We start from the raw sequence: 23,918 nt of genomic DNA, 5'->3' as shown, positions 1-23,918 counted from the left end.
AATTAAATTTTCCTTCTTTTTTACCTTATCACCACACTACCCTTCTAGTATCGTAGTCTTATTTTTATGTTTAGAATGGGAACTGGTGGTTTATGTACAAAGGGCATTTATGTATGTCAATGAGGTTAGTGATTCTCCTTAACAATAGTATGTTATATGGGGTTTCTTTAGAGGTGTTCTTAAATGTGCTTCATATTATAATTTGGTTTGTCTTCCAGTTTTCTAAGAGTGGAATGGAATAACCATGAATGGTGATGCACCTAATCAAGATTCTTCCTCTCAGCTCCCTGACTGGAAGGAGTTCTGTGAGCTTCATGCACAGGCTGCCGCTGCGGATTTTGCCCAAAAGTTCTGCCAGTTTTTGAAAGAGAATCCTCATTACAATGCCCCAGGAGCAGAAACATCATTCTCCCACCACTTTGCAGCCAATTTTTTAGACTTCTTCAGTTTTGAGGTTAGCAGGGTATATGTATCTGACTCTCCATCAAAGTATAACATTGTACCTTTTGTAGGTCTCCAGAATTGCCAGGTACCTTTAGCTAGAAATTTTGTACCAAGAAAAGAAGAAACATCAACAGAATCTTTGGACAGTATGGACAATCCTGTCACAAACAGAAGTCGGACTCAGGGCCGTGCTCAAAAGGTCTCCTCCTTTGGCCAGTCACGCAGTTCTGAAGATGTTTCAGTTCATGGAAACCCCAAGACAAAGTTTAAGAAGGGCTTTTCTTTAAGGAACATGAGTTTGTGTGTAGTAGATGGCATGAAAGAAATGTGGCACAGAAAGTCTTCTCCAGAACCAGGTTTGGATAATGGGCAGACGAGACGCTCAGAACGTGACCAGTGTACTCTTGGTAGTAAAGAACATGTTGAGCCACGTGAAAAGTGGACTCACAAATTACGGCTGTCAAAAATGCAGCCATCGAAGATTGATGTAGTTGACATTCAAAGAGAGGGAACTTTAAGGTACATGGTGGCAGATGACACAAACTGTGTTGGTAGCTCTCAATGGCAGAAATGCCGTTTGCTTTTGAGGAAAGCAGTCAAAATGGAGGGAGAAAGATTCCTGCTTGAGTTTTTTGTGCCTCCAAAGGTAAGACTGATAGTTTTGGGTTTATTCTTTCACTTACTTTGTATTTGTCATTTGTATTGCAAAACTTCAGAAGTTCTTTTAAAAAATCATTGCAGGCATAAATTACTGAAAATGCAAAGGATTCCATAAATAACCCATATGCTACGCAAAGAACATTGGAAAGGAAAGACTTCTTTTTAGTGTTGTAATTGTTACAAAGTGAATTGTTAGTTAGGTACGTAAGCTTCTGTTTTGTTCTGCTGTGGTGTGTTTTGCTCCATGTAAATATAATTAAACACTTACAAGCTTTGGATTGACACTTCAGAACTCCAGCAGGAGTAGATGCATATGAAATTGCGAGACTTACTTCTCTCAGCTTTCCCAGTAGAATGTATAGAGAATGTTTCAGTTTCTGATTGTGAATGATTCCTGTTATGCATTTCATTCTTCTAGTTTATTTATGTAAAGACTTGTGGAAATGACAGTTGTCTTTCTTTCATATTCTGTGTTTATTTAATAAATATACTAACTTCTGGCCAAAATACAACACTTGACCCCCTTACTATAGTAAATGGCTAATTCATCCCAAATGCCTACTTGGAATATCTCAAAATAGACCAGAAATCCTCTTATATTTGGATTATATATAATATAACCTTCACTAGTCTACCTATTGATTTTTTGATTTGGAGTGGTACAATTATCTAATTTCCAACTACAGTTAAAAGTATTCCATATATAATTACATTGAAATAAATACATTTAACTCCGAGAAACATCTTTGATGTATAAAAAGTGCAAAGTTATTTATATAATAAATACCTAGTACGACTACTTAAACTACCATAAGCTCTATGGGACAGGGACCTCCTTTCCTAATGTATTCATACCAGTTATATCCCAAACAAAATGTCTGTAGATTACAGTACATATTATATGACTGCACTTATGTACCTACTTTTATTTATTATACTGTAAAGTGCTATGTAAATCTGTGGCACCATCATAAAAACACATATACAGCAGACACATGGCAACTCAAGGGGCTTAAAAAGTGAAAGCCATCATTGGAGACAGCATTGGAGTCTAACTTTCCTATGAGTCTAACTGTTCCACAGTAGCACCTGTCACAAAAAAATAATAATATGCACTAGTTATCTAGTCATACAGAGAATGTCTGGAGAGGTGTACACGTGCTCTGTTGGAACATTACATTTATTTGGAAAAAACTATTACTTCATTTTGTGTTTTTAGAAAGGCCATGGCATTTTTGCCATATTATTAGTAGCGTCATTGAAACATACATGTAACTTTAATTTATGACATTACTTTATGTCTGTGCCACCTTTTTGGTAAATTAACAAGAGTTTGAGATCAGTAAATTTATTTCTGTGCCAGGCATAGTCAACTTTGGGTAGGTATAGGGTACCTCTTAAGCAATCATGTTTTAAGAACAAAGATATGCTGAAAGGATCGTGTAATTTATTGAATATACACTTCTAATAAATTTGCTATTTTATGTTATATGAAACATTGATCTTTTTGTGGTAGGAAGTAGATTCCTAGCTCAATTTTCGTACATGGCACCAGTTAGTCTAGAATCAACTCTGGTGCCAGGTCTAACTTGTTGTTTTCATCAACATACATAATTAATGTAATATGCTTTTATCCTTCTGTATGGTGACAATAAACCTATGTATCTTTTGCAGTCTTCAAAACCTAAAGTAAGCATTCCTCTGTCTGCCATTATTGAGGTTCGGACAACAATGCCATTGGAGATGCCAGACAAAGACAACACGTTTGTACTAAAGGTACTGCTTATATTATTGATGCTTTATTGTGATTTCATCACCATTACATCTTGAAGGAAAGTTTCAAGGACACATGAAACCTTGTCCTCTCATCACAAGATGCTATAGTTGTTCAGCATAGGTAAAGGTTTCATTAGAACATATAAATATAGCAGATCTGGTAAATTCATTTTTTTTAACTGATAATCCTGTATCTGTGTAATGATATTTTTGAAAAACAAAGTTTGTGTCTTTCAGTTTGTCTATTAGGACACCAATGATGGTATTGTTAGGTTCCGTAAGCCTCTACCACTCACTTTTCACAAAATAACCATTAGAAGATTGAATGTAATTCACAGCAAATGGCAAAATGGAGGGATGTTTGTTTCATTCCTTGAGAATAACTAAAAGCCTATATTCTTGAAACCAAGTGCTTTCTTTATTGTTTAAACTGATGTAAATAGTTTAATTAATAAATTATTTCATTAGACAATGAGTAACCATGATATTCAGCTAGAGGCCTTCCACTACGATATGAAATCCAAATATGATTATTATATATACTCATAAACTTATTGTAGCTTTGTGAGACAGAGCAAAATAAAGTAAAGTTCCCCAAATTCTGATGTATGGCAGGCACTACCTAAACATCTTTATTTTGAGAAAGACCATATCTGTTGTATTTTTCCTTGTTAAGTTAAGGAGCAAGGTTTAATGCCGCCATTCAAACCATAATGCTAAATGTTGTATTAAGATCATGTTGTATCATGTTTTGGCTGTGGAACATAGATGCATGATATCCTGAACTAAAGTTTTTTTAATATCACATCTATCAAAAAAGAGTCTAAGCTGGATAGTTTCAAAAGGTACCAGTTATCCAGTCCACATAGACAGTAGACTTGGGCGCCGACCAACTCTTCGTGTTCATTTTCATGGTGAAAAAAATCATCTTATTCCACGAATATTCGCCCGTTCTTCGTGTTCATTTTTTTCTTAATTTTTTTTTAGAAGGGGTTAATACGGGGTTAACTCGGTACGCAGCAGCTTTGGTGCTAGGAGGGGCAAGTGCACCTGTCTTCATTGGTTGATGGCAGACGAGCCTCCCTGCTGGTGACCAATAGAGTTGCTTGTATAGAATTTTAAAATCCTGGTGCTGAAACTCAGCCTGGGGAGTGGTCTCCCTGCTCCTAGAGTTAAAGGTCTACGGACCCCAGATGGAGTTTCAACGGCAGGGGCCTCCTCTGGCATCAACCAGTTAACTCCTCGTGAACCTACGGATTTCTGCTCCCGTTAACACCTGCGATGCTGTGTAGATAAAGTAGGCTAGATGGGGAAGGGACCAGGGAGATTAGTAGATTCTTCGTGTTGTGTGTCTTCGTGTGCGTTTTGCCGCCACCATGTTCGTTTCTTTGGTATCCGGGCTAAACAAGGAAAACGCACCCTTCGTGTTTGTTTTCATGTTGGCCCAAATACGAATGCACAAGTCTTATAGACAGCACATAGCATTTTCATAGTTAAAGAAATATGCTGTTTAATGCTAGCATGCTAGTGCCTGAAATTTTGTATCCTCTCCCCCAATTGAAGGAACGGAGTAGAGGCTGTCCACGTGGTGTGCTAAAGGGTGAGCCCTGGCACTCACCATGTGGACAGCCTCTCCCCTGTTCCTCCAAACTTGGGTGAGGGTTGCGCAGAGGCTCTGCCCTTTTGAGACCAAAGAGTCAAAAGAGTAAGCGGAACTGTAGGAAAGGAGACAGGGACATGGAAGTGATCAGCAGAGAAGGTAGGGAGACATTGAGTGAGAGAGTGTGAGTAAGCCCATGATGCCCAGCAAGCCAAAATAATTTTGTGTTACTTGTTGAGCATCATAAATAGTTCTCAGTAGCAGTATGTGTTAGAAGCTATGCTGCACAACTATTTGCATTGTGAAGATCCAGCTAGGCCCCTCTCACAGGAGGACATGAGGATAAATTAAGCCAAAGGTTTTCAGAAGACATCAGATGTATACCTAAAAAGGACTCTAATATGCATTCTTAGTTTGGAGACTGTATGTGACACTATATGTCCTGTTAACATCACAAATTAACATACATAATGTTACATGTTGTGTGAATAATTAAAGATTTTGTTTTTCTTTTAGGTAGAAAATTCTGCAGAGTATATTTTAGAAACTATTGACTCTCTTCAGAAGCACTCTTGGGTAGCTGATATCCAGGACTGTATAGACCCAGGGTAAGTGTACGGTTAATTTTATAAACACAGGGATTCAGTAAAGGTGCTGTTCCACATACCTTGATTTATTTAACAAATTAGTAACTAAATGTATATTACTGTTGAATGCCCAAACCCTCCCCTGAACTAATTGTCATGTAAAATTTGGCTTCATTGATATTTTTTCTCAAAGAGATCATTGTCATATGACACAAAGCCAGGCATTAGTAGGCTGTCAGCATCTTAAAAATGTAATGAAACCTTTAGTGTTAATGATAAAATGAAACACCTGCGAAGACAGGGGTGTCCAACCTGCGGCCCTCCAACTGCTGCAGGACTATATCTCCCATACTCCTCAGCCAGCCCATTAGCTGAAAGAGCATTATTAGAGATGTAGTCCTGCAGCAGCTGGAGGGCCACAAGTTGGACACCCCTGTGCTAAGACTTTTATTGGTAATGGCTGTAAGGTTCTTTCCTCACTATTGTGATGAATACTCTTTAGCTATAGATTGCAAACTCGTTTGAGCAGGACGCTCCTTACCTTTTGGTTATGTTAGTCCAAAATGTTATGTTTTGCACCACTCGTTATGTCCTGTTTACCCATTGTACAGCATTGCAGAATATGTTTGCACTATTTAAATCAGTAGTATCATAGCATTGAAGATTTCCCTTAGCGATAATGAAATAAATGAAAACATTAATGAATTGTCCAATTCACGGTTCTCTTTTGTACACAGAGACAGCGGAGAAGACATAGAACTCTCATCTTGTGGACAGGGTGCATGTCTACCAGGCAGAGTATCATCGTGTAGCTGTGAGTTTCTGGCAGATGGTAAGTGTGGATGGCTTTGGAGAGCTATGTTTGTCAGATTAGATTGTATAAAAGCCTCTTAGGCAGGGGCGTACCTAGAGTATTTGGCACCTGGGGCGGATCCTGTATGTGGCACCCCCCCACACACACACTTTAAAACTGCATAGCTGCTATCGTTATATACTGGCACAGACATTGAAGGTGGTACAGCATAACACCTATCATTATATACTGATGCAGACATTGACGAGGGTACAGCATAACCCCTATCACTATATACTGAGGCAGACATTGACGGGTACAGCATTACACCTATCACTATATACTGAGGCAGACGTCCACGGGGTAGAGCATAACACCTATCACTAAATACTGAGGCAGACAATGACAGTGGTACAGCATATCACCTATCACTATATACTGAGGCAGACGTTGACAGTGGTACAGCGTAATCCCTATCACTATACACTGAGCCAGACATTGACAATAGTGCAGCATAACCCCTATCACTATATACTAAGCCAAACATTGATGTGGTATAGGCCTACCACTTCAGTGTCTGGCTTAGTAGGGATGCACCAAAATGAAAATTCTGGACCGAAACCAAAAATTCAGCATTTACTTGGCCAAAACCGAAAATGACCCCCCCACACCATAAAAAAAATCTCACACTTTTATTAAAAGTAAGTAACACATCAAAATTGGACAAAAAAATAAAATAGCAATATATATATATATATATATATATATGATTGTTAACAGCTATCATGCCCATGCATACCCAGGTTCTAGCATGTACTGGTTGCCTGGGCATGATAGGAGTGTGACTGCTGTTAGCAATCATATATATATATATATATATATATATATATATATATTAATATTGTTATTATTATTGTTCACATGTGAACTCAGCACTGGAGGCATAGAATCAGACATACAAATCCCGTATTTGCAGATATACAATAATAATGTACGGAAACAGCATTGCAGGTATAGATCAACTAGAAATCACATAAAAACTCAGCAATAAAAAGGTATAGATAAAACCTCCTAAATTACAGGCATATATCACAGATTGCACACCCCAAAGCGGGCGTCCACATTGCCCACATAGAACCTGACCAGCACCCAAATTACACACACACATAGGACATGCCATCTTTGCCCCCAAACAGCCCAGCATGAGTCTGCATTGTTCCCAAACAGCCTAGTGTATGCCATCTTTGTCCCATAAAAACGCTACCTGTGCCATCTTTGTCCCATAAACACCCTGCCTGTGCCATTTTTGTCCCATAAACACCCTGCTTATACCATCTTTGCCTTTTTGACAAATCAACTATACACCTATGATTAACACTAACACTTTCACAGTCACTCACTAATTCACTTTCATTCACACAAGTCATTCACACAATCATTTATTCTTTCACACAAATTATTTACACATATTCATTGATGCATTCTCACAAATTCATTAATTCTCTCACTCATTCACACAATTCATCCTCACATTAATCCATTCATTTTCTCTCTCTCATTCTGACTCTTTATTTCAATATTCTTGCTACCCTCCTTTCTCCCTATCTACCCATTCTCACCCCCTTCTGCCCTATCTACCCCTTCTCACTCAATTCTCCCCACTATCCCCCGTTTCACTCCCTTCTCCCTATCTACCCCCTCCTATCTACCCTTTCCCCCCTTTGAAGTTCACTTACCTTTCAGGAGTTCAGGAGTGGGGGTGCAAGGCCTCTGTCTCCCAGCTCTGCTACTGTATGGAACAGTATAGAGTGATGGGAGTTATGATGTACTTTAGAGCATAATTATATAATGAAAAAGACATTGGAAATGGTACAGCATATGTCAGGTCCCCGCCGCGGTACTCACCTTGGTCCCACGCCGCGTCCTCCTTCTGACCCACACCGCCGATATGGCGATGCACGAAGAGGGGTCCGACGTGGCAGAACTGCTCACTCCCCGCCGTTGACGATGCCGCGGTCTTCTTCCCGGCCTGGTGATCTTCAGGACGGCCGGAACACAACTGCAGGGCCGTCCCAACAGAAACGGAGAACACGTTCCGTCTCGCGCACGCCCTCTAGTGGCGCGCGCGCATACAACTCCTTTTCTTAAAGGCACAGTCACAATATTCCCAGGTGTATAGAATCAGGTTAATCTGGACATCAGAGGGAGTATCCCTTCCTCCTTCCTATAAATCTGTGCCGTTTAGTTCATTCATTGCTCAGATATACTGTGCTCTCTACGTATATACGTCAGTGCTCCCTTATCATTGTTTCATTGGATATTGACCCTTCGCTTTCCTTATCGTGTCTGAACCTTCACTGCCTGAACTGACCTCTGCTTATCCTGACTTCGTTTACGTCTCATCCCTATCGGTACCTCGCTTTTGATTCATCCACGTCTCCAGCCTTGCATATTGGGCTCCGACTACTAAACCCGACAGAATATCTGAGCCATACCATGGAGCTCGCTGAGCTGGCTGACGTACTGGATAACCTGACACGACAGGTATCCGCCCTCACCCAAGCCGTCCATGATCTGCAGGCCCAAGCTGCGGCCCCTACACCTGGATTCCCACAACCACCCCCGGTTGTGCGGGTTGTAAACCCACTCGAGGAACTGACAACCAACCCAGAACCACAGGTGCCCCTGCCAGAACGTTTCACGGGTGAAAGAACCAAATACTGGACTTTTATCATGGCATGTGAAGTCCTGTTTGAACTGAAACCTCGCACATATCATTCCGATGCTGTAAAAGTACGCACTGTGATTGCCCTCCTATCTGGGCCTCCACAAGAATGGGCCCACGACCTCCTACGCAGTAATGATCCATGTGTCTCGACCTGGCATTCCTTGGTTACAGTCATGTCCTCCATGTATGATGACCCGCATCGACAAGAAACCGCTCAGTCTGCTATCAGGGCTTTACGCCAGGGTCGTCGACCCGTAGAAGACTATATCACCGACTTCAAACGGTATGCTGTTGACACACGCTGGAATGAACATGGATTGATCAACCAGTTTCGTTTAGGGTTGTCTGAACCCTTGAAAGATGACTTTGCTCATTTTGGAATTCCGCAATCATTGGAGTCTTTTATCCAACAAGCGATCCAGCTAGACCGACGTCTTAGGGAACGACGCCAAGAAAAAGTCGCAACACCTGCTGCACCACCGAGATATTCCTCGGCTACGTACTCTCCTTCTGCTTCTCGTTCTCCAGTCCAGACTGAAGAACCAATGCAAATCGGTCTGGTTCAAGGCAAGCTGCCGCCAGCAGAATTACAGCGCAGAAGGCAAGAGAATCTTTGTCTCTACTGCAGTAACTGTCGACACACAGTTGAATCTTGCCCTAGAAAGGCAAGAAACAGGGGTAAGCCAGATGACCTTGCTATCATGCCATCCACTCTGACCGCCATATCGCCTCCCTTATCTGTTCCTCTTTCCTTGCAGTGGAATAAGAACACCTATGAATGTCAAGCTATGATCGAATCCGGGTCCAGCGGATGTTTCCTCGACGTCCACATAGCCAATGCCTTGTCCATCCCTGTGCATGATAAAATAAATCCTTTGCGCATACAAGTCGTAGATGGGTCATTTTTGCAAACGGGTCCCCTCACTAAACAAACCGCACCTATCCAAGTCTCCATAGGGAAGCACACCGAACTGCTCTCATTTGATCTGGTTCCCTCACCGCTATTCCCTGTTATCCTTGGGATACCCTGGTTGCGCCTCCATGACCCTACCATTACCTGGTCAACAGGCACCTTAACCTTCTCCTCATCCGTCTGTAACTATCATAGAGGACAATCACCGAATGGTTTCATATATTCCATATTGGAAATGAATATGAAAAAAGGACAAGAGATCATGCTACCCAAAGCGTATGAACAATATAAAGATGTGTTCGACTAAAAAGGGGTAGAGACCCTGCCACCTCATAGACCATACGATTGTGCTATAGATCTCCTGCCTGGAGCACCCATACCATATGGCAAAATATACCCATTGGCAGAAAAGGAATTACACATCTTAAAGGAATACATGAAAGAAACACCTCCACAAAAAACGGTGAATGATAATAAGAAAATAATAATAGTATATTTATAAATACCCTACAGGTCCTGCTGCTACCCGAGAAAAACACTCCTCATAAGTGTTAACAGGAACAATAGAACAAAATACCGGGGCGCAAAGACATGTGGGAAAAAATAAAAATAATAATATAGTGTAATAAAATCTCAAATATTTTGAAGATAAAAAATGAAGTAATTGCACTCACAAACGTGCTAAAGGTGAGGCGCTCATCAAAGTGATGGAGTCTGTATATCCTTAGAAATACTGTGCTAAGGAACAGAAACCAAAAATAGTGCAAATAAACGTATGATATATTTATTATAAAATAAAGGTAAAAAACTCACAAGCGTATATGCATAACCAAATTGTCATGCATAAAAGCAATCGAAGGATGTCGTTTTCAATAAAATCCGGAAGGTCGATGACACATTGGCTTTGAAAAATTCTCCTGAGGAAGCCGACGCCATAGTCAGCGAAACGCGTTGAGAGACTTTTAAGAAATATTTTATACATATCATCGACCTTCCGGATTTTATTGAAAACGACATCCTTCGATTGCTTTTATGCATGACAATTTGGTTATGCATATACGCTTGTGAGTTTTTTACCTTTATTTTATAATAAATATATCATACGTTTATTTGCACTATTTTTGGTTTCTGTTCCTTAGCACAGTATTTCTAAGGATATACAGACTCCATCACTTTGATGAGCGCCTCACCTTTAGCACGTTTGTGAGTGCAATTACTTCATTTTTTATCTTCAAAATATTTGAGATTTTATTACACTATATTATTATTTTTATTTTTTCCCACATGTCTTTGCGCCCCGGTATTTTGTTCTATTGTTAAAGGAATACATTCAAGAAAATCTAAAGAAAGGGTTCATCAGATCCTCTACGTCCCCAGCATGAGCCGGCATCTTTTTTGTGGGGAAGAAGGATGGCAGCATACGTCCATGTGTGGATTACAGAGAGATGAATCATATTACCATAAAAAATAAATATCCCCTGCCACTCATTCCTGAACTCCTGGAACGCCTCCAAACAGCAACCGTCTACACCAAGCTCGACCTCAGAGGTGCCTATAATCTGCTTAGAATGCGCCAAGACGATGAGTGGAAGACTGCGTTCCGATCCCGATATGGGCACTATGAATATTTGGTCATGCCTCATGGACTATGTAATGCCCCTGCTTCCTTCCAGCATTTCCTTAACGACATCTTCAGAGATCTCCTCGATCAGTACATAGTGGTGTATTTGGACGACATCCTCATCTTCTCCCCGGACCTACATACCCACCGTCTCCATATGACAGAGGTCTTGAAAAGGTTACAACAACATAACCTATACGCAAAGATCGAAAAGTGCATTTTTGAAACGGATTGTGTGGAGTTTTTGGGTTTCATAATCAGACCTGGCAAGGTTGAAATGGATCCCCGCAAGGTAGAAGCAATCCTCTCATGGCCGATACCACAAAATAAAAAGCAAGTACAGCGCTTTGTGGGGTTTGCCAATTTCTACCGGAAATTCATCCGGAACTTCTCACAGACAATCCAACCCTTGACTTATCTCACAAAAAAGGACGTCACATGGTGTTGGTCATCAGCCGCCCAAAAGGCGTTCAACAACCTTAAACATCGTTTCACCTCGGCTCCCATACTCCATTTGCCAGATCCCAAAAGACCCTTCTTCCTCGTAGTGGATGCATCCAACATAGCAACCGGGGCCGTGCTATCACAATGAGACTGCGACACAGGACTCCTACATCCCGTGGCCTTTTATTCATGAAGATTAACCGATGCCGAATCCAACTATGACGTAGGTGATAAGGAGCTACTAGCCATCAAAAGAGCCTTCGAAGAATGGAGGCATCTTCTTGAAGGTGCCAACCACCCCGTCACGGTGTATACAGACCACAAGAATCTAGAGTACCTCAGAACCGCCAAACGTCTCAATCCCCGTCAAGCACGTTGGGCTCTGTTTTTCTCCCGCTTCACGTTTCATGTCACGTATCGTCCTGGTTCAAAGAATCAAAAAGCAGATGCCCTCTCCAGGATGCATGCCCCAGAAGAGGCAAAACCCAAACAAGAGGAGACAATACTGCAAACACATCACTTCATGGATGTCACAACCCATTTCTTGCAGGATATCCAAAAAGCTGCTTCCTCCCTTGATCACCCGACCTTACCAGGATATCCCCTGTCACATGGGAAAATCTATGTTCCTGAACCCATACGTCCTCTTGTGCTACAACATTGTCACGATGCCCTCACAGCAGGGCACGGCGGACATTCAACGCCATTTCTGGTGGCCCTCTCTTTCCCACGATGTCAGGAAATATGTCACTTCCTGTGCCATCTGTAACCGTGCCAAGACTGCTACCTCCAGAATGGCGGGACTGTTACAACCCTTACCTATTCCATCCCAACCGTGGAGCCATCTCACGGTTGATTTCATCGTGGACCTCCCAGACTCACAAGGATACAACACAATCATGGTTGTGGTCGATCGGTTGACAAAAATGGCCCACTTCATCCCAACCAAAGGGCTCCCTACTGCCAAAAGAACAGCCACCCTCTTCCTTGACTCCGTATTCCGACTCCATGGCATACCCGAATCCATACTCTCCGATCGAGGCACGCAATTCACCTCCCGTTTCTGGAAAGCATTCTGTCACTCGTTGAACATCTCTGTAGACCTTTCCACTGCTTTCCATCCCCAGTCGAACGGTCAAACAGAGCGAACAAACCAGACCGTGGAGACATACCTTCGTTGCTACTGTACGTACCTCCAATCCGATTGGAAAGAACTGCTCACCACAGCGGAGTTTGCCTACAATACCAGACGACATGACTCCACGCGTGCCTCCCCCTTTTTTCTCAACTATGGATACCATCCCAATAGCCTCCCTGGCCTTCCACCGCTCACTTCTGTTCCTGACGTAACAGAGCGATTACATCAACTGTCTCGCCACCTGCAACGGGCACACGAAACACTACGTGAAAGCCAACTGTCGTATAAACGATATGCCGATCGGAAACGACAAACACCACCCGAGTACAAGATAGGCCAACAGGTGTGGTTATCCACTAAGCATCTGAAACTGTCTTGTCCATCCAGAAAATTGTGTCCCAAGTACATCGGTCCTTTCACAATAAAGAAACTCGTCTCTCCAGTGGTGGTCCGACTAGATCTTCCTGATCGGTACAAGATACATCCTTCCTTCCACGTATCGCTCTTGAAACCGGCTGTTCCCGATCCCTATCCTTCTAGGGGCTCCACGCCTCCGGCTCCGGTCATCATAACAGGGGAACCCGAATATGAGGTGCAGGAGATTCTGGACTCACGTATCAGACGAAGACCCTTACAATATCTCATACAATGGAAGGGATACGGACCAGAAGAAAGAAAGTGGGAATCCGCCACCGATGTCCATGCTCCAAAACTGATCCATCGTTTTCATCTCCGTCATCCGGACAAACCGGGTACCACATGCCTCCGGAGGCGGCATCCTAGGATGGGGGCACTGTCAGGTCCCCGCCGCGGTACTCACCTTGGTCCCACGCCGCGTCCTCCTTCTGACCCACACCGCCGATATGGCGATGCACGAAGAGGGGTCTGACGTGGCAGAACTGCTCACTCCCCGCCGTTGACGATGCCGCGGTCTTCTTCCCGGCCTGATGATCTTCAGGACGGCCGGAACACAACTGCAGGGCCGTCCCAACAGAAACGGAGAACACGTTCCGTCTCTCGCACGCCCTCTAGTGGCGCGCGCGCATACAACTCCTTTTCTTAAAGGCACAGTCACAATATTACCAGGTGTATAGAATCAGGTTAATCTGGACATCAGAGGGAGTATCCCTTCCTCCTTCCTATAAATCTGTGCCGTTTAGTTAATTCATTGCTCAGATATACTGTGCCCTCTACGTATATACGTCAGTGCTCCCTTATCATTGTTTCATTGGATATTGATCCTTCGCTTTCCTTATCGTGTCTGAACCTTCGCTGCCTGAACTGACCTCTGCTTATCCTGACTTCGTTTACGTCTCATCCCTATCGGTACCTCGCTTTTGATTCATCCACGTCTCCAGCCTTGCATATTGGGCTCCGACTACTAAACCCGACAGCATAACACCCATCACTCTCACACATTTACCAATCCACATTTACCAATCCACAGATTCCACACATACCAATCCACACATACCAATCCCCACATACCAATCCACAGATTCCACATATACCAATCCACTCTCACTGAATGATTTCCTACCTTTCCTCTTTTCCTATTACAGCAGTCAGCTGTCTTCTTCCGGGTTCAGAGGGCACAGACATCGGTGGGCGCGGCTTCAGTGTTGTGCGCCGGGATCTGACAAGAAACCCCGGCGCACAGCAGCAGTTGCCGCGCGGATCGCAAGGGAGCAGTATCGGAGGTCTTTAACAGACCTCCGGCTCCCTTGAGTGATTTTAAGCCGGTTCAAGGGAGCCGGCTTAAAATCACTCAATGGAGCCGGAGGTCTGTTAAAGACCTCCGATACCGCTCCCTCGCGAGCCTGCTCCTCCAGCGGGGGACATTACTGTCCGTCTCTGGAGGGGTGCCGGGTGCTGGCAAGTTGGCACCCCCCTGATGAGCGGCACCCGGTGCAGACCGCCCCCACCGCCCCCCGCTTGGTACGCTACTGCTCTTAGGAACTGGTTTTAAAAAAAATAGTGTATGCTTTGCTTAGTTTTTCGAATCTAGTACCATGTGTATAAACATTATAGATATGGTCCCCGGCCAACACCTGTCTGTGCAAGAGGGAAATAACGTTTAGGTTTCTTGGATAAGGGTACAACAGACCTGTTCTTTTATTGAGCCAGATATCTCTTCCAGGCTCCTGAGTGCCATTACACTCGTCATATGGAGGCACAGTTCCCTCTCATTAGGTCACATTATATATGTTTGTGTTAACTTATTCTTATGTTTCATACCATGGGCATAGGAACCCCTAAATATCTGGGGGGTAGCATTCTCCTCAATCTTGCCCCTGAGTCTGTGTTTCTCTTAGCAATTTGAGCCTAACGGTAAGCTGTAGTTTTAGCTGCTTGCATTACCATGGTAGCACGCAAACCAAGCAGCAACAGGAGCAGAATCCTCGTGGTGAGACAGCTCTGTGCAGTGGCAGTGGAGCAGAGCAATGTAAGTTCAATATATATGCCTAATTTATCATTTATCCACCCCCCCCACACAATTTTTTGGGGGGTCTGCCCCCCCTGGTTCCTACGCCCATGCTTCATACCTAACTTTTCTATTTTCTAATACGTTTACAGCGCAGTAAACATAGTCTAACTAGCCCAAGTACCTTAAATATGATATGCAGCAGTCATTCAGCAACCTACAACCTCTCTTCCTGTATTTCATCTTTGTCTTGCCCATTGTCGTGCCCTGCACTTTTAACAACCCTGGTGAAAGTGGTTACATTTTTCTTGATGCAAACAGCTGCAGCCCTGGCACATAAGTCTTAACAGATGCGCCCAAGGCTCATGGCAATTTTCCACTGAAAACTAGATTTGATTTGCACATTTGACACTCATTGAAATGTCACATACTAAAGTGAATAACATTCTGTAGACTGAAACAAAAAGGGAAAGTACTATGGAAAAAGCAATATTTTTCTTTGAGCACAAATTGCAGTATGATATACAATTATACATTAAATTTCTGTTCTATTCAATCTTCAAACTCTTCTATTTAAACAGATAGTTCCCAATCAGATTTCACCTCATTACTCTTAAGCTAACATTTATATTTACACCCTTTAGCACTTATTCTCTGTGGGACAATCGTCAATGGTCAGTGTTGCAATCTTAATTTGTATAATATTGGGCAGATATGAAATATCTTACCCAAAATAGTCACTTTTTTGTGTGAAATCTAGACCCCTTTATCTACCTCTGGGAAAGGAGGGTACTGAATTAACTAGCTCTGTCCTATACAGGTTCTTTCTTATTCTGTTCCTCTAAACACAAAACCACATACTTCACATCAGAGCCGGCCTTAAGTGTTCTGGCGCCCTGTGCGGACTACTCCTCTGGCGCCCACTTCTCACTATGATGTCATATTCCAGCGCTCAACATGAAATGCCGGCACCGCGAAGGAGTCACGGAGAGCGAGAGGCGCCGAGCAGTTGCTGAAAACTTCACGAGCAACCGCTCGGCGCCCCTGCCCGGGAATTAAATGAAAGCATTGTTTTGTTGGGTTTTTTTTAACCCCTTTAGGACAATGGGCGGTCCCTAAACCCGTTGAAAACAATGCATTTTGAGCCCGTACATGTACGGGCTTTGTCATTAAGGGGTTAAACTTTATTTAACATTAAGGATGTTAAAGTTTAAAAAAACAACAACGAAAAAACAATGTTTTAACTTAAGTCCCGGGCAGGGACTTACTGATTTATATATTGTGTTTTCATAATGGATGTGTGTAGTCATATAGCTGCAGGCATTTGATTAAGTTGTTTGTATGCTTGTGAACCTACCATTTTACAAAACAACAAAGCAAACAAAAAAATAACCCCTGCATATTGTTGATGTTATATTTACACAAGTCCCTTTAAATAGGTTATCCAAGGCTGAGTGAATCATTTTGATTTATAACCGAAGAGCCAGCAGATGGTAAAATATAACTATGTATACGTTGCAAAAAAAAGGAGAACTGAAAGAAAATATTTTATCTTTTTCAGGTGTATACCGTCCCCTGGAAGCAGGAGGTCATGATATTACTTCCACATCTGCTGTCTCTCTTCCTCCACCTGCTTTACCTTCTCAGGGAAGAAACAGGGAACAGGCTTCTGCAGATCATCTTGTGCACATTCCACTAGAGAATTTTCTGCAGACCTTGGAATCTCCACCTTCTAACCATGCTGCAGGTAACTTACACAAATGTATGTGTGTATTACAAACTCTTAGTTGCCAGAACCATGGGTCCACTGATGCATCCTTTGGGTTTGATGCTTTACAGTATCTTATGAAAACATTGATAAAGTACAAATAATTTTACATTCTGGATCCTTTTTATAAATGTGAATTACAAAGTCACTAGCCACAAAACCTTTAACAATATTTTTTTTAAAAACATACTTTTTAAATGTATTTATATATTACAGTAGGAAATGAAAGTGTTTGTTTGGTTTTATTTTGTGGTTTTAGGTGAAGAAGGTGAAAATGAAGTCAATATAAATTTGTTAGATTTCCCTTGGTTCCATGGAACTTTATCTCGTATTAAAGCGGCTCAACTTGTGCTTTTTGGTGGAGCTCGGAGTCATGGACTTTTTGTCATTCGTCAAAGTGAAACACGTCCAGGGGAATATGTACTGACTTTTAACTTTGAAGGCAAAGCAAAGGCAAGTATCCTGAATGTAGAAGTTCATCTTATAATTAAGCCTATGTTTCTAAATCACATACAGCAGTCACATCACATCACAGATAAGCTCCACAGTGTTGTGATTAGTAACTCACTGGGACACTGGGAGCAGCCATGGGGTTCAGATAATCACAATTAAGTTAGTCCTTGATTTTATTAGGTAACTGTCCCTCTTTGGTGGCTGACTTGATCATTTAGGGAGGAGAGAAGATGACATTATGACAGAAAAGCAATTGAAACGCTTGTTCTGCTGCCAGAGTCTCAGATTTCACAAAGTACCTCAGTCCCTTACTTCAAACCAAACATCTTAAAAGAAGTTACAGTGTATGACTTTTTTAAATAAATGAATTTAGATATGTTAAAAGCCATGACAGTTGTCTGTAAGGTAAACGTCTATTTTTTTTTTCTGGCAGCATCTGCGATTATCTCTCAATGAAAATGGCCAATGCCATGTGCAGCATCTGTGGTTTCAAACCATTTTCGACATGCTGAAGCACTTTCACTCTCATCCCATACCCCTGGAATCTGGCGGCTCTGCTGACATTACTTTACGCAGCTATGTTGTTGCTCATTATCCCTCATCTGGTGAGATAAATTCTTCTTTGGTTGCATTTTTGTTACATTGGTTTAATACTGGGAGTTTCTTCTATGGGTAAAAATGAAACAATGAGTTGGCTATTATAAGGTACGCTGTCATATATCAAAAGTAAAAACTGCTCACTGAATTGTACTGCCTAAAAAGAATATTACACAAACTCATAAGACACATGCCTTGGTGTTTGAGATTTTCAGGTGGTTACATAGGTGGCCTAAGGTTGACTAAACATTTCATTTTTTCCCATCACTTTTTTAACCCAAACTCTAACCGTCCTCTAGACATAAGAAAACAAAAATTCCGTAACGGGAATGGTGAACGCTGCAGATGGGGTCCTGTTCAGACCCCTGTGCAGAAAAACTTCCAATTGATTTCAGTGAGAATGTTTTTTATCCACTGATTGGCTGCTTTAAACAGTTCTCAGATGGTACAGGGTATGCTTTCTTACTTAGTTGACCTGTCTTTGTGCATATTCAGGATGTTAGTTTTACCTTTCTGTGGCACATAAAATTAGTTTAGGTCTGTCTAAGAAATTCTAGATAATTCTAAAATGTATCAATTTAAGAAAATCCTTGGCGAACCCAACTGAATGACTTAGTTGAGGTTGTTTCCTGTTAATGTATTTGAGAGAAGAACAGGAATCTGGAATCTGGGCAACACCAGTCCTCCCTGTAGTTTGCTGGAATTTCAGGGCGTGGTTTTGGCCTACTGCGATCGCGGGTAAATGCCGCTACTAATCGCGGAGCTTTTGGAAGGCCTGCAGTGACGGAGGACAGCAATGGAGAGCAGGTAAGGGTGAGAGGGACATCACATTAAGATACCATAAACAGTCATAGATTACATAGCAATCAACTGTACATATATGTGCACAAAGTTTAAACGTACATACAATCAAGAATAACTTAACAAGAATCCAGCAAAGTACATTACGTTACATTACATTTATTTATAAATCGCCAGCAGATTCCGCAGAGCTGTTACAGTCAGTAGAATGATTTAGAAACACATACAATAACAAACTGGTGCAAAGGAGAAGAGGGCCCTGCTCTTGCGAGTTTAAAATCTAGAGTACACTTACTGATACTTTAACTTAACAGTTCCAGGCATCTCTTGTAGTTAAGGTACATAGTAATGAGCATGAAACTTACCAGATAACAAAATATACTTCAAACCTTACATATTTGTAACTATAGCTTATGACTAGGATTCTACCATATTTGTTTACATTAATGCCTGTGGGACATTAATTTATCATACCTCCCAGGGTCGCACCATATATCAACTTGAATAGATCTGTCCCCAGGACCAGCAGGGCAGGTCCTACTTCACAGACCTAACCTATGGATACACTAAGATAACATAAAATACTGATTAAATCAGAAGGCTAAAAGCCCTGTATTCAAGCGTTGCCTTTTTTTTTTTTTTTTTTTTTTAGTAAGCTGTTTATAGTATAGACGTTACAATTGCAAACCTGTTTTTAGTTGAATTACAAACCTTGTTTGTTTTTTTACTTAACACCAATTGATATTTAGATGGATCGCTGAATGGAACCCTATCTCTTGTGACATATATCAAGGAGATAAGGATTTCTCTTACAAGAAAACCAGAGGAGGCCACATTTAAAATATATATAGTTTACACCATGGAAAAATCCAGTGAGGATGAACAGATCCAAATACCAGACTTTTGTTTATAATATGCATATGCAATATTCAACTCAATCATTCTGAAAATCTCTTCTGATCAGGCATTGTGGTTTTGGAGAATATAGTGGGCACTATTTAAGACTGACATACAGAATGTATAAGTATGCATACAATTTGTCTCTGGTGTGTGTAAGTACACATACCGACATATATGGAAATATAGTTAGTCCTGTAAGCCATTTTGGTTTCTAGTCTCTATCTCTATTTATGTAATTCTGCCTACAAACATGTAGACAATATATAAAAATTGCATTAACAACTTCTGTTCGGTGCATCCAAAGTAAAAATTAAAATTGAGCATCTTGAGGTGAATTAGTTGAAATTGTTTTGAAATGTAAGTATTATATATAATGAGATTAGAATATGGCATGTATAATAATTATATTCTGGACACAGTGTTTAACTGACGTATTAAACGTTAATAGTACATCCAATGTTTTTGGCATTTGTGGGCTGATATCCCTGCTGATCCGGCCGTCTAAAGAACTCACTTCCGTCAGCAGGAGTCAGGACTCTGTGCTGACAACTTCAGTGTAACATCGTGTGGTCTGAGTGCCAGATAATATGATGGGGCATTCCCTCCAGGCTGTGTCAATGCTGACAAAGCTGTAAGCACTAAGAGGAGTAAGGCTAGGTTGGGTTTTTGTCCTGCGTTTTTTTCTTGATGAAAAACACCAGGAAAAACGCCAAGAAAACTGCCACTGCATTTTCCTGCGTTTTTTCTGGGGGGTTTTCTGGCGTTTTAGCCTTTCTGTGGAAATTGCTTTTTTGACCTTAGGCAGTTTTTCCAGCCTTTACACGTTAGAATTGTCACCCAGCTAAAAGGGATTAGGATAAATGGCAAATATCTGCCCCCTCCTGATGTCATTTCCTTGGTAGAGTTCTACTTAAACGCCCCGGCGGACCCTTTTGTCACTTTTCTGTGGTTTGTAAGGCATGCTTTATTCCGAATGTCTGCTCCTCTAGGAAGATTGGCCCCAAATGAGGGTGCAAATTGTTTGCTGTTGCTTTTGGCACGCAGGATCCAGTTGATGCGTCGCGTATGTTTGTTTGTAATGGCATGTTTGTTCCAAATGGTGTAAAATTCAATATGAACTTTGTTTTGTGTGAAACTGTTTGTTTCCAGCCTATTTCTCGTAGGACACACAGATACTGGGTCCATCCTCTGCATTGTAACTGTGGAAAAAAACACCATAAAAAACACCAAGGCAAAACCCACATGGGTTTTTCATGGCGTTTTTTCTCTCCCATAGACTTCTATTGGAGAAAAACGCCGAGATTTCCTTGCAAAAAACGCCAGAGTGTCAACATGCTGCGATTTTGAAAAACTGCCACAGAGCCCAAAAAAGCAGAAAAACGCCAAAGAGGACTGAAAAAACGCCGAACAGAAAAACGCCGAACAGAAAAACGCCAAGTGGATATGGCATTCTGCGATTTCCTATTGAAGAACAGCTAACATCTGGCTGCAACGTTTTTTCACTAAAAAAACGCTGTGTGGTGAATTGGCGTTTTTATGGGCGTTTTTAGCAACAAAAAAAAACAAGTGGAAACCTAGCCTAAGGCTAGGTTTCCACTTGGGTTTTTGTCCTGCGTTTTTTTTCTTGATGAAAAACGCCAAGAAAACTGCCACTGCATTTTCCTGCGTTTTGGCGTTTTTTTCTGGAGTTTTTTCTGGCGTTTTAGCCTTTCTGTGGAAATTGCTTTTTTTTTACCTTAGGCAGTTTTTCCAGCCTTTACAAGTTAGAAGTTTCACCCAGCTAAAAGGGATTAGGATAAATGGCAAGTATCTGCCCCCTGATGTCATTTACTTGGTAGAGTTCTACTTAAACACCCCGGCGGACCCTTTTGTCACTTTTCTGTGGTTTGTAAGGCATGCTTTATTCCGAATGTCTGCTCCTCTAGGAAGATTGGCCCCAAATGATGGTGCAAATTGTTTGCTGTTGCTTTTGGCACGCAGGATCCAGTTGATGCGTTGCGTATGTTTGTTTGTAATGGCATGTTTGTTCCAAATGGTGTAGAATTCAATATGAACTTTGTTTTGTGTGAAACTGTTTGTTTCCAGCCTATTTCTCGTAGTTCACACAGATACTGGGTCCATCCTCTGCATTGTAACTGTGGAAAAAACGCCATAAAAAACGCCAAGGCAATAAACCCACATGGCTTTTTCATGGCGTTTTTTCTCTCCCATAGACTTCTATTGGAGAAAAACGCCAAGATTTCCTTGCAAAAAACGCCAGAGTGTGAACATGCTGCGATTTTGAAAAACTGCCACAGAGCCCAAAAAAGCAGAAAAACGCCAAAGAGGACTGAAAAAACGCCGAACAGAAAAACGCCAAGTGGATATGGCATTCTGCGATTTCCTATTGAAGAACAGCTAACATCTGGCTGCAACGTTTTTTCACTAAAAAAACGCCAGGTGGCGCTATTGGCGTTTTTATGGGCGTTTTTAGCAAAAAAAAAACAAGTGGAAACCTAGCCTAATAGAGACTTTGTAGGGTCTGTCCAGATCCTGCTGGAACCTAAGATCACCCCCTGCCTCCAGATTGCACACAAAAAACACTACTAAAAATTGAAATAAAAAATTAATAATTTTAAAAATAATTCTAGTGATGTCATCTCGACATCACATGGTCCCCATGATACAAGAGAGATCCCAAGAGTTTCTGTAGCGATGTAGCACTGAGATCAGTCCAAAAATAAAAAACAAATAGAAAATATTTTTTTTAAAAACTATAAAAATGTGTCCAATATTCCAGCAGTGGCACTTATCCTATAAAAGAACAACTGAAGCAAAAGTAATGAAGCAAAAACAACAACCCACACATATAGTAAAAAAAAGTCTCAGTATTATATTAGCAGCATGATTATAAACAGGGCAGACTCTCTTTGTTAGCTGCAGTTAACAGAGTAGCAGCATGGTTGTGTTCATAATAATTTAATAAGGAGCACTATCTAGGTGTGCTGATGCTGGGAAGTAAAACATTTTGCCAGATCTAATTCATTTAGGCAATAAACAGCAACCCCGGCCTCATTTACTAATGGTTTAACTGTAATATTATGCTATCAATTACGCTACAAATTTGGTAGTCATTCATCCTTTATTCCCTGAAGCACACTTTCCTGAACAGTACTGTTAACCAAAATCAATTTAGATTTAGAAGAGTCTTTACCTTTTTAAGATTGACTTCCCAATCAATATGATTGACCACGTTATACAGTATAAATATAACTGCTGCTCAGTAGTTCTTGTGTTGACAATGAGGCTAGTCCATGTATCTTTTAAAATGTCACTCAAAATATCTCAAATGACAGACAGACAGATGTTAACTGGCAAACTTGTTTTTTCTTCAGATGACTGGTGTAAACTTTAGTTGTATCTCTCATGGTAATAGGCAGTGTTCCCTCTAAGCTGTGCACTTGTGCGCGCGCACATAGGTTTTTTAGAGAGCGCACATGTCCAAAAATTGTGCGCACAACAGATTTTTTCCCAAAGAAAGAAAAAAATAATATTTTTTGAAACTTTATGCGGCGCGGATATTGTGCGCACAAAATTTTTACTCTGTGAAGCTTTTTGCACAAGAGAAATTTTCTGCGCACGCCAACTAAGAAAATTTAGATGGAACATTGGTAATAGGCCATCTCTAGTCTATAAATCACATATAGAGTATGTGTGTATATATAGACACACACAAAAACATATTTAACACCTTAAAATGTTCCTCTTTTTTCCCAATAGACTCTGCACCTTCCTCAAACATGGGATTACAACAAGGCTGTAGGACCGAAAATCATTCTCAACACTACTTCTCAAGCTCTGGTGCGAGTAGTATTCAACCAGGGGTTCCTCCTGAAAGTTTGGCTTCATCCACACATCCAGCATATCACAGAGAGGAAGGGACTCTTGGAGCTCAAAGCCGCAGTAACAGTGCAGAGCTCTTGTTAGAATCCTCAAATGGAAGCACAGAAGATTACCATGAAAGCGATGGATCTCGAAGCAGGACCAGAGCTGTAGAGAACCAGTATTCTTTTTACTAAATAACTCAGATATGATTCACAGCACTGCAGCTGTGCCTGTCTTCAATTCACAACCTATGGTCTGCATTTAATACACCCGAGGTATATTTAGTTAGCTTCTGCAGTAGTCAGAATTCACATTTTTTACCTACCAATTTACTTCTTTATGAGGTGCCATAATTATCAAAATTGCCTGTTTAATAAAACATCCCTGATAGTGACATTTATAATAC

At 41.3% G+C, this 23,918-nt stretch overlaps 1 protein-coding gene across 1 annotated transcript; it reads left to right on the top strand.

Moving 5' to 3' along the window:
* Window positions 1-244: 244 nt before the first annotated feature.
* On the top strand, window positions 245-23,706 carry LOC149289644 (SH2B adapter protein 2-like). The gene is made up of 8 exons (XM_089490327.1): window positions 245-1,090; window positions 2,779-2,880; window positions 4,997-5,088; window positions 5,805-5,905; window positions 16,712-16,876; window positions 17,157-17,350; window positions 17,784-17,955; window positions 23,408-23,706. The coding sequence occupies exons 1-8, from the start codon at window positions 245-247 to the stop codon at window positions 23,704-23,706; spliced, it is 1,971 nt and encodes a 656-aa protein (XP_089346453.1).
* The last annotated feature ends 212 nt before the right edge of the window (window positions 23,707-23,918 follow it).

Source organism: Sceloporus occidentalis, unplaced genomic scaffold (genome assembly GCF_023333645.1).
Source record: "Sceloporus occidentalis isolate IW3139 unplaced genomic scaffold, rSceOcc1.0.p SCAF_43, whole genome shotgun sequence".
NCBI classification, from domain to species: Eukaryota; Metazoa; Chordata; class Lepidosauria; order Squamata; family Phrynosomatidae; genus Sceloporus; species Sceloporus occidentalis.
The sequence above is the reverse complement of the archived record's forward strand: the minus strand, read 5'-3'. Positions and strand labels throughout refer to the sequence as shown.

What these genes read in the sequence shown, in the direction of transcription:
- LOC149289644 (XM_089490327.1), top strand. Translation starts at nt 245, where the DNA reads ATGAATGGTGATGCACCTAATCAAGATTCTTCCTCTCAGCTCCCTGAC. An exon ending in CAGGACTGTATAGACCCAGG is followed by an intron (nt 5,089 to 5,804) that starts GTAAGTGTACGG and finishes TTTTGTACACAG; the next exon opens with AGACAGCGGAGAAGACATAG. An exon ending in GTTTCTGGCAGATGGTAAGT is followed by an intron (nt 5,906 to 16,711) that starts GTGGATGGCTTT and finishes GTCCCCTGGAAG; the next exon opens with CAGGAGGTCATGATATTACT.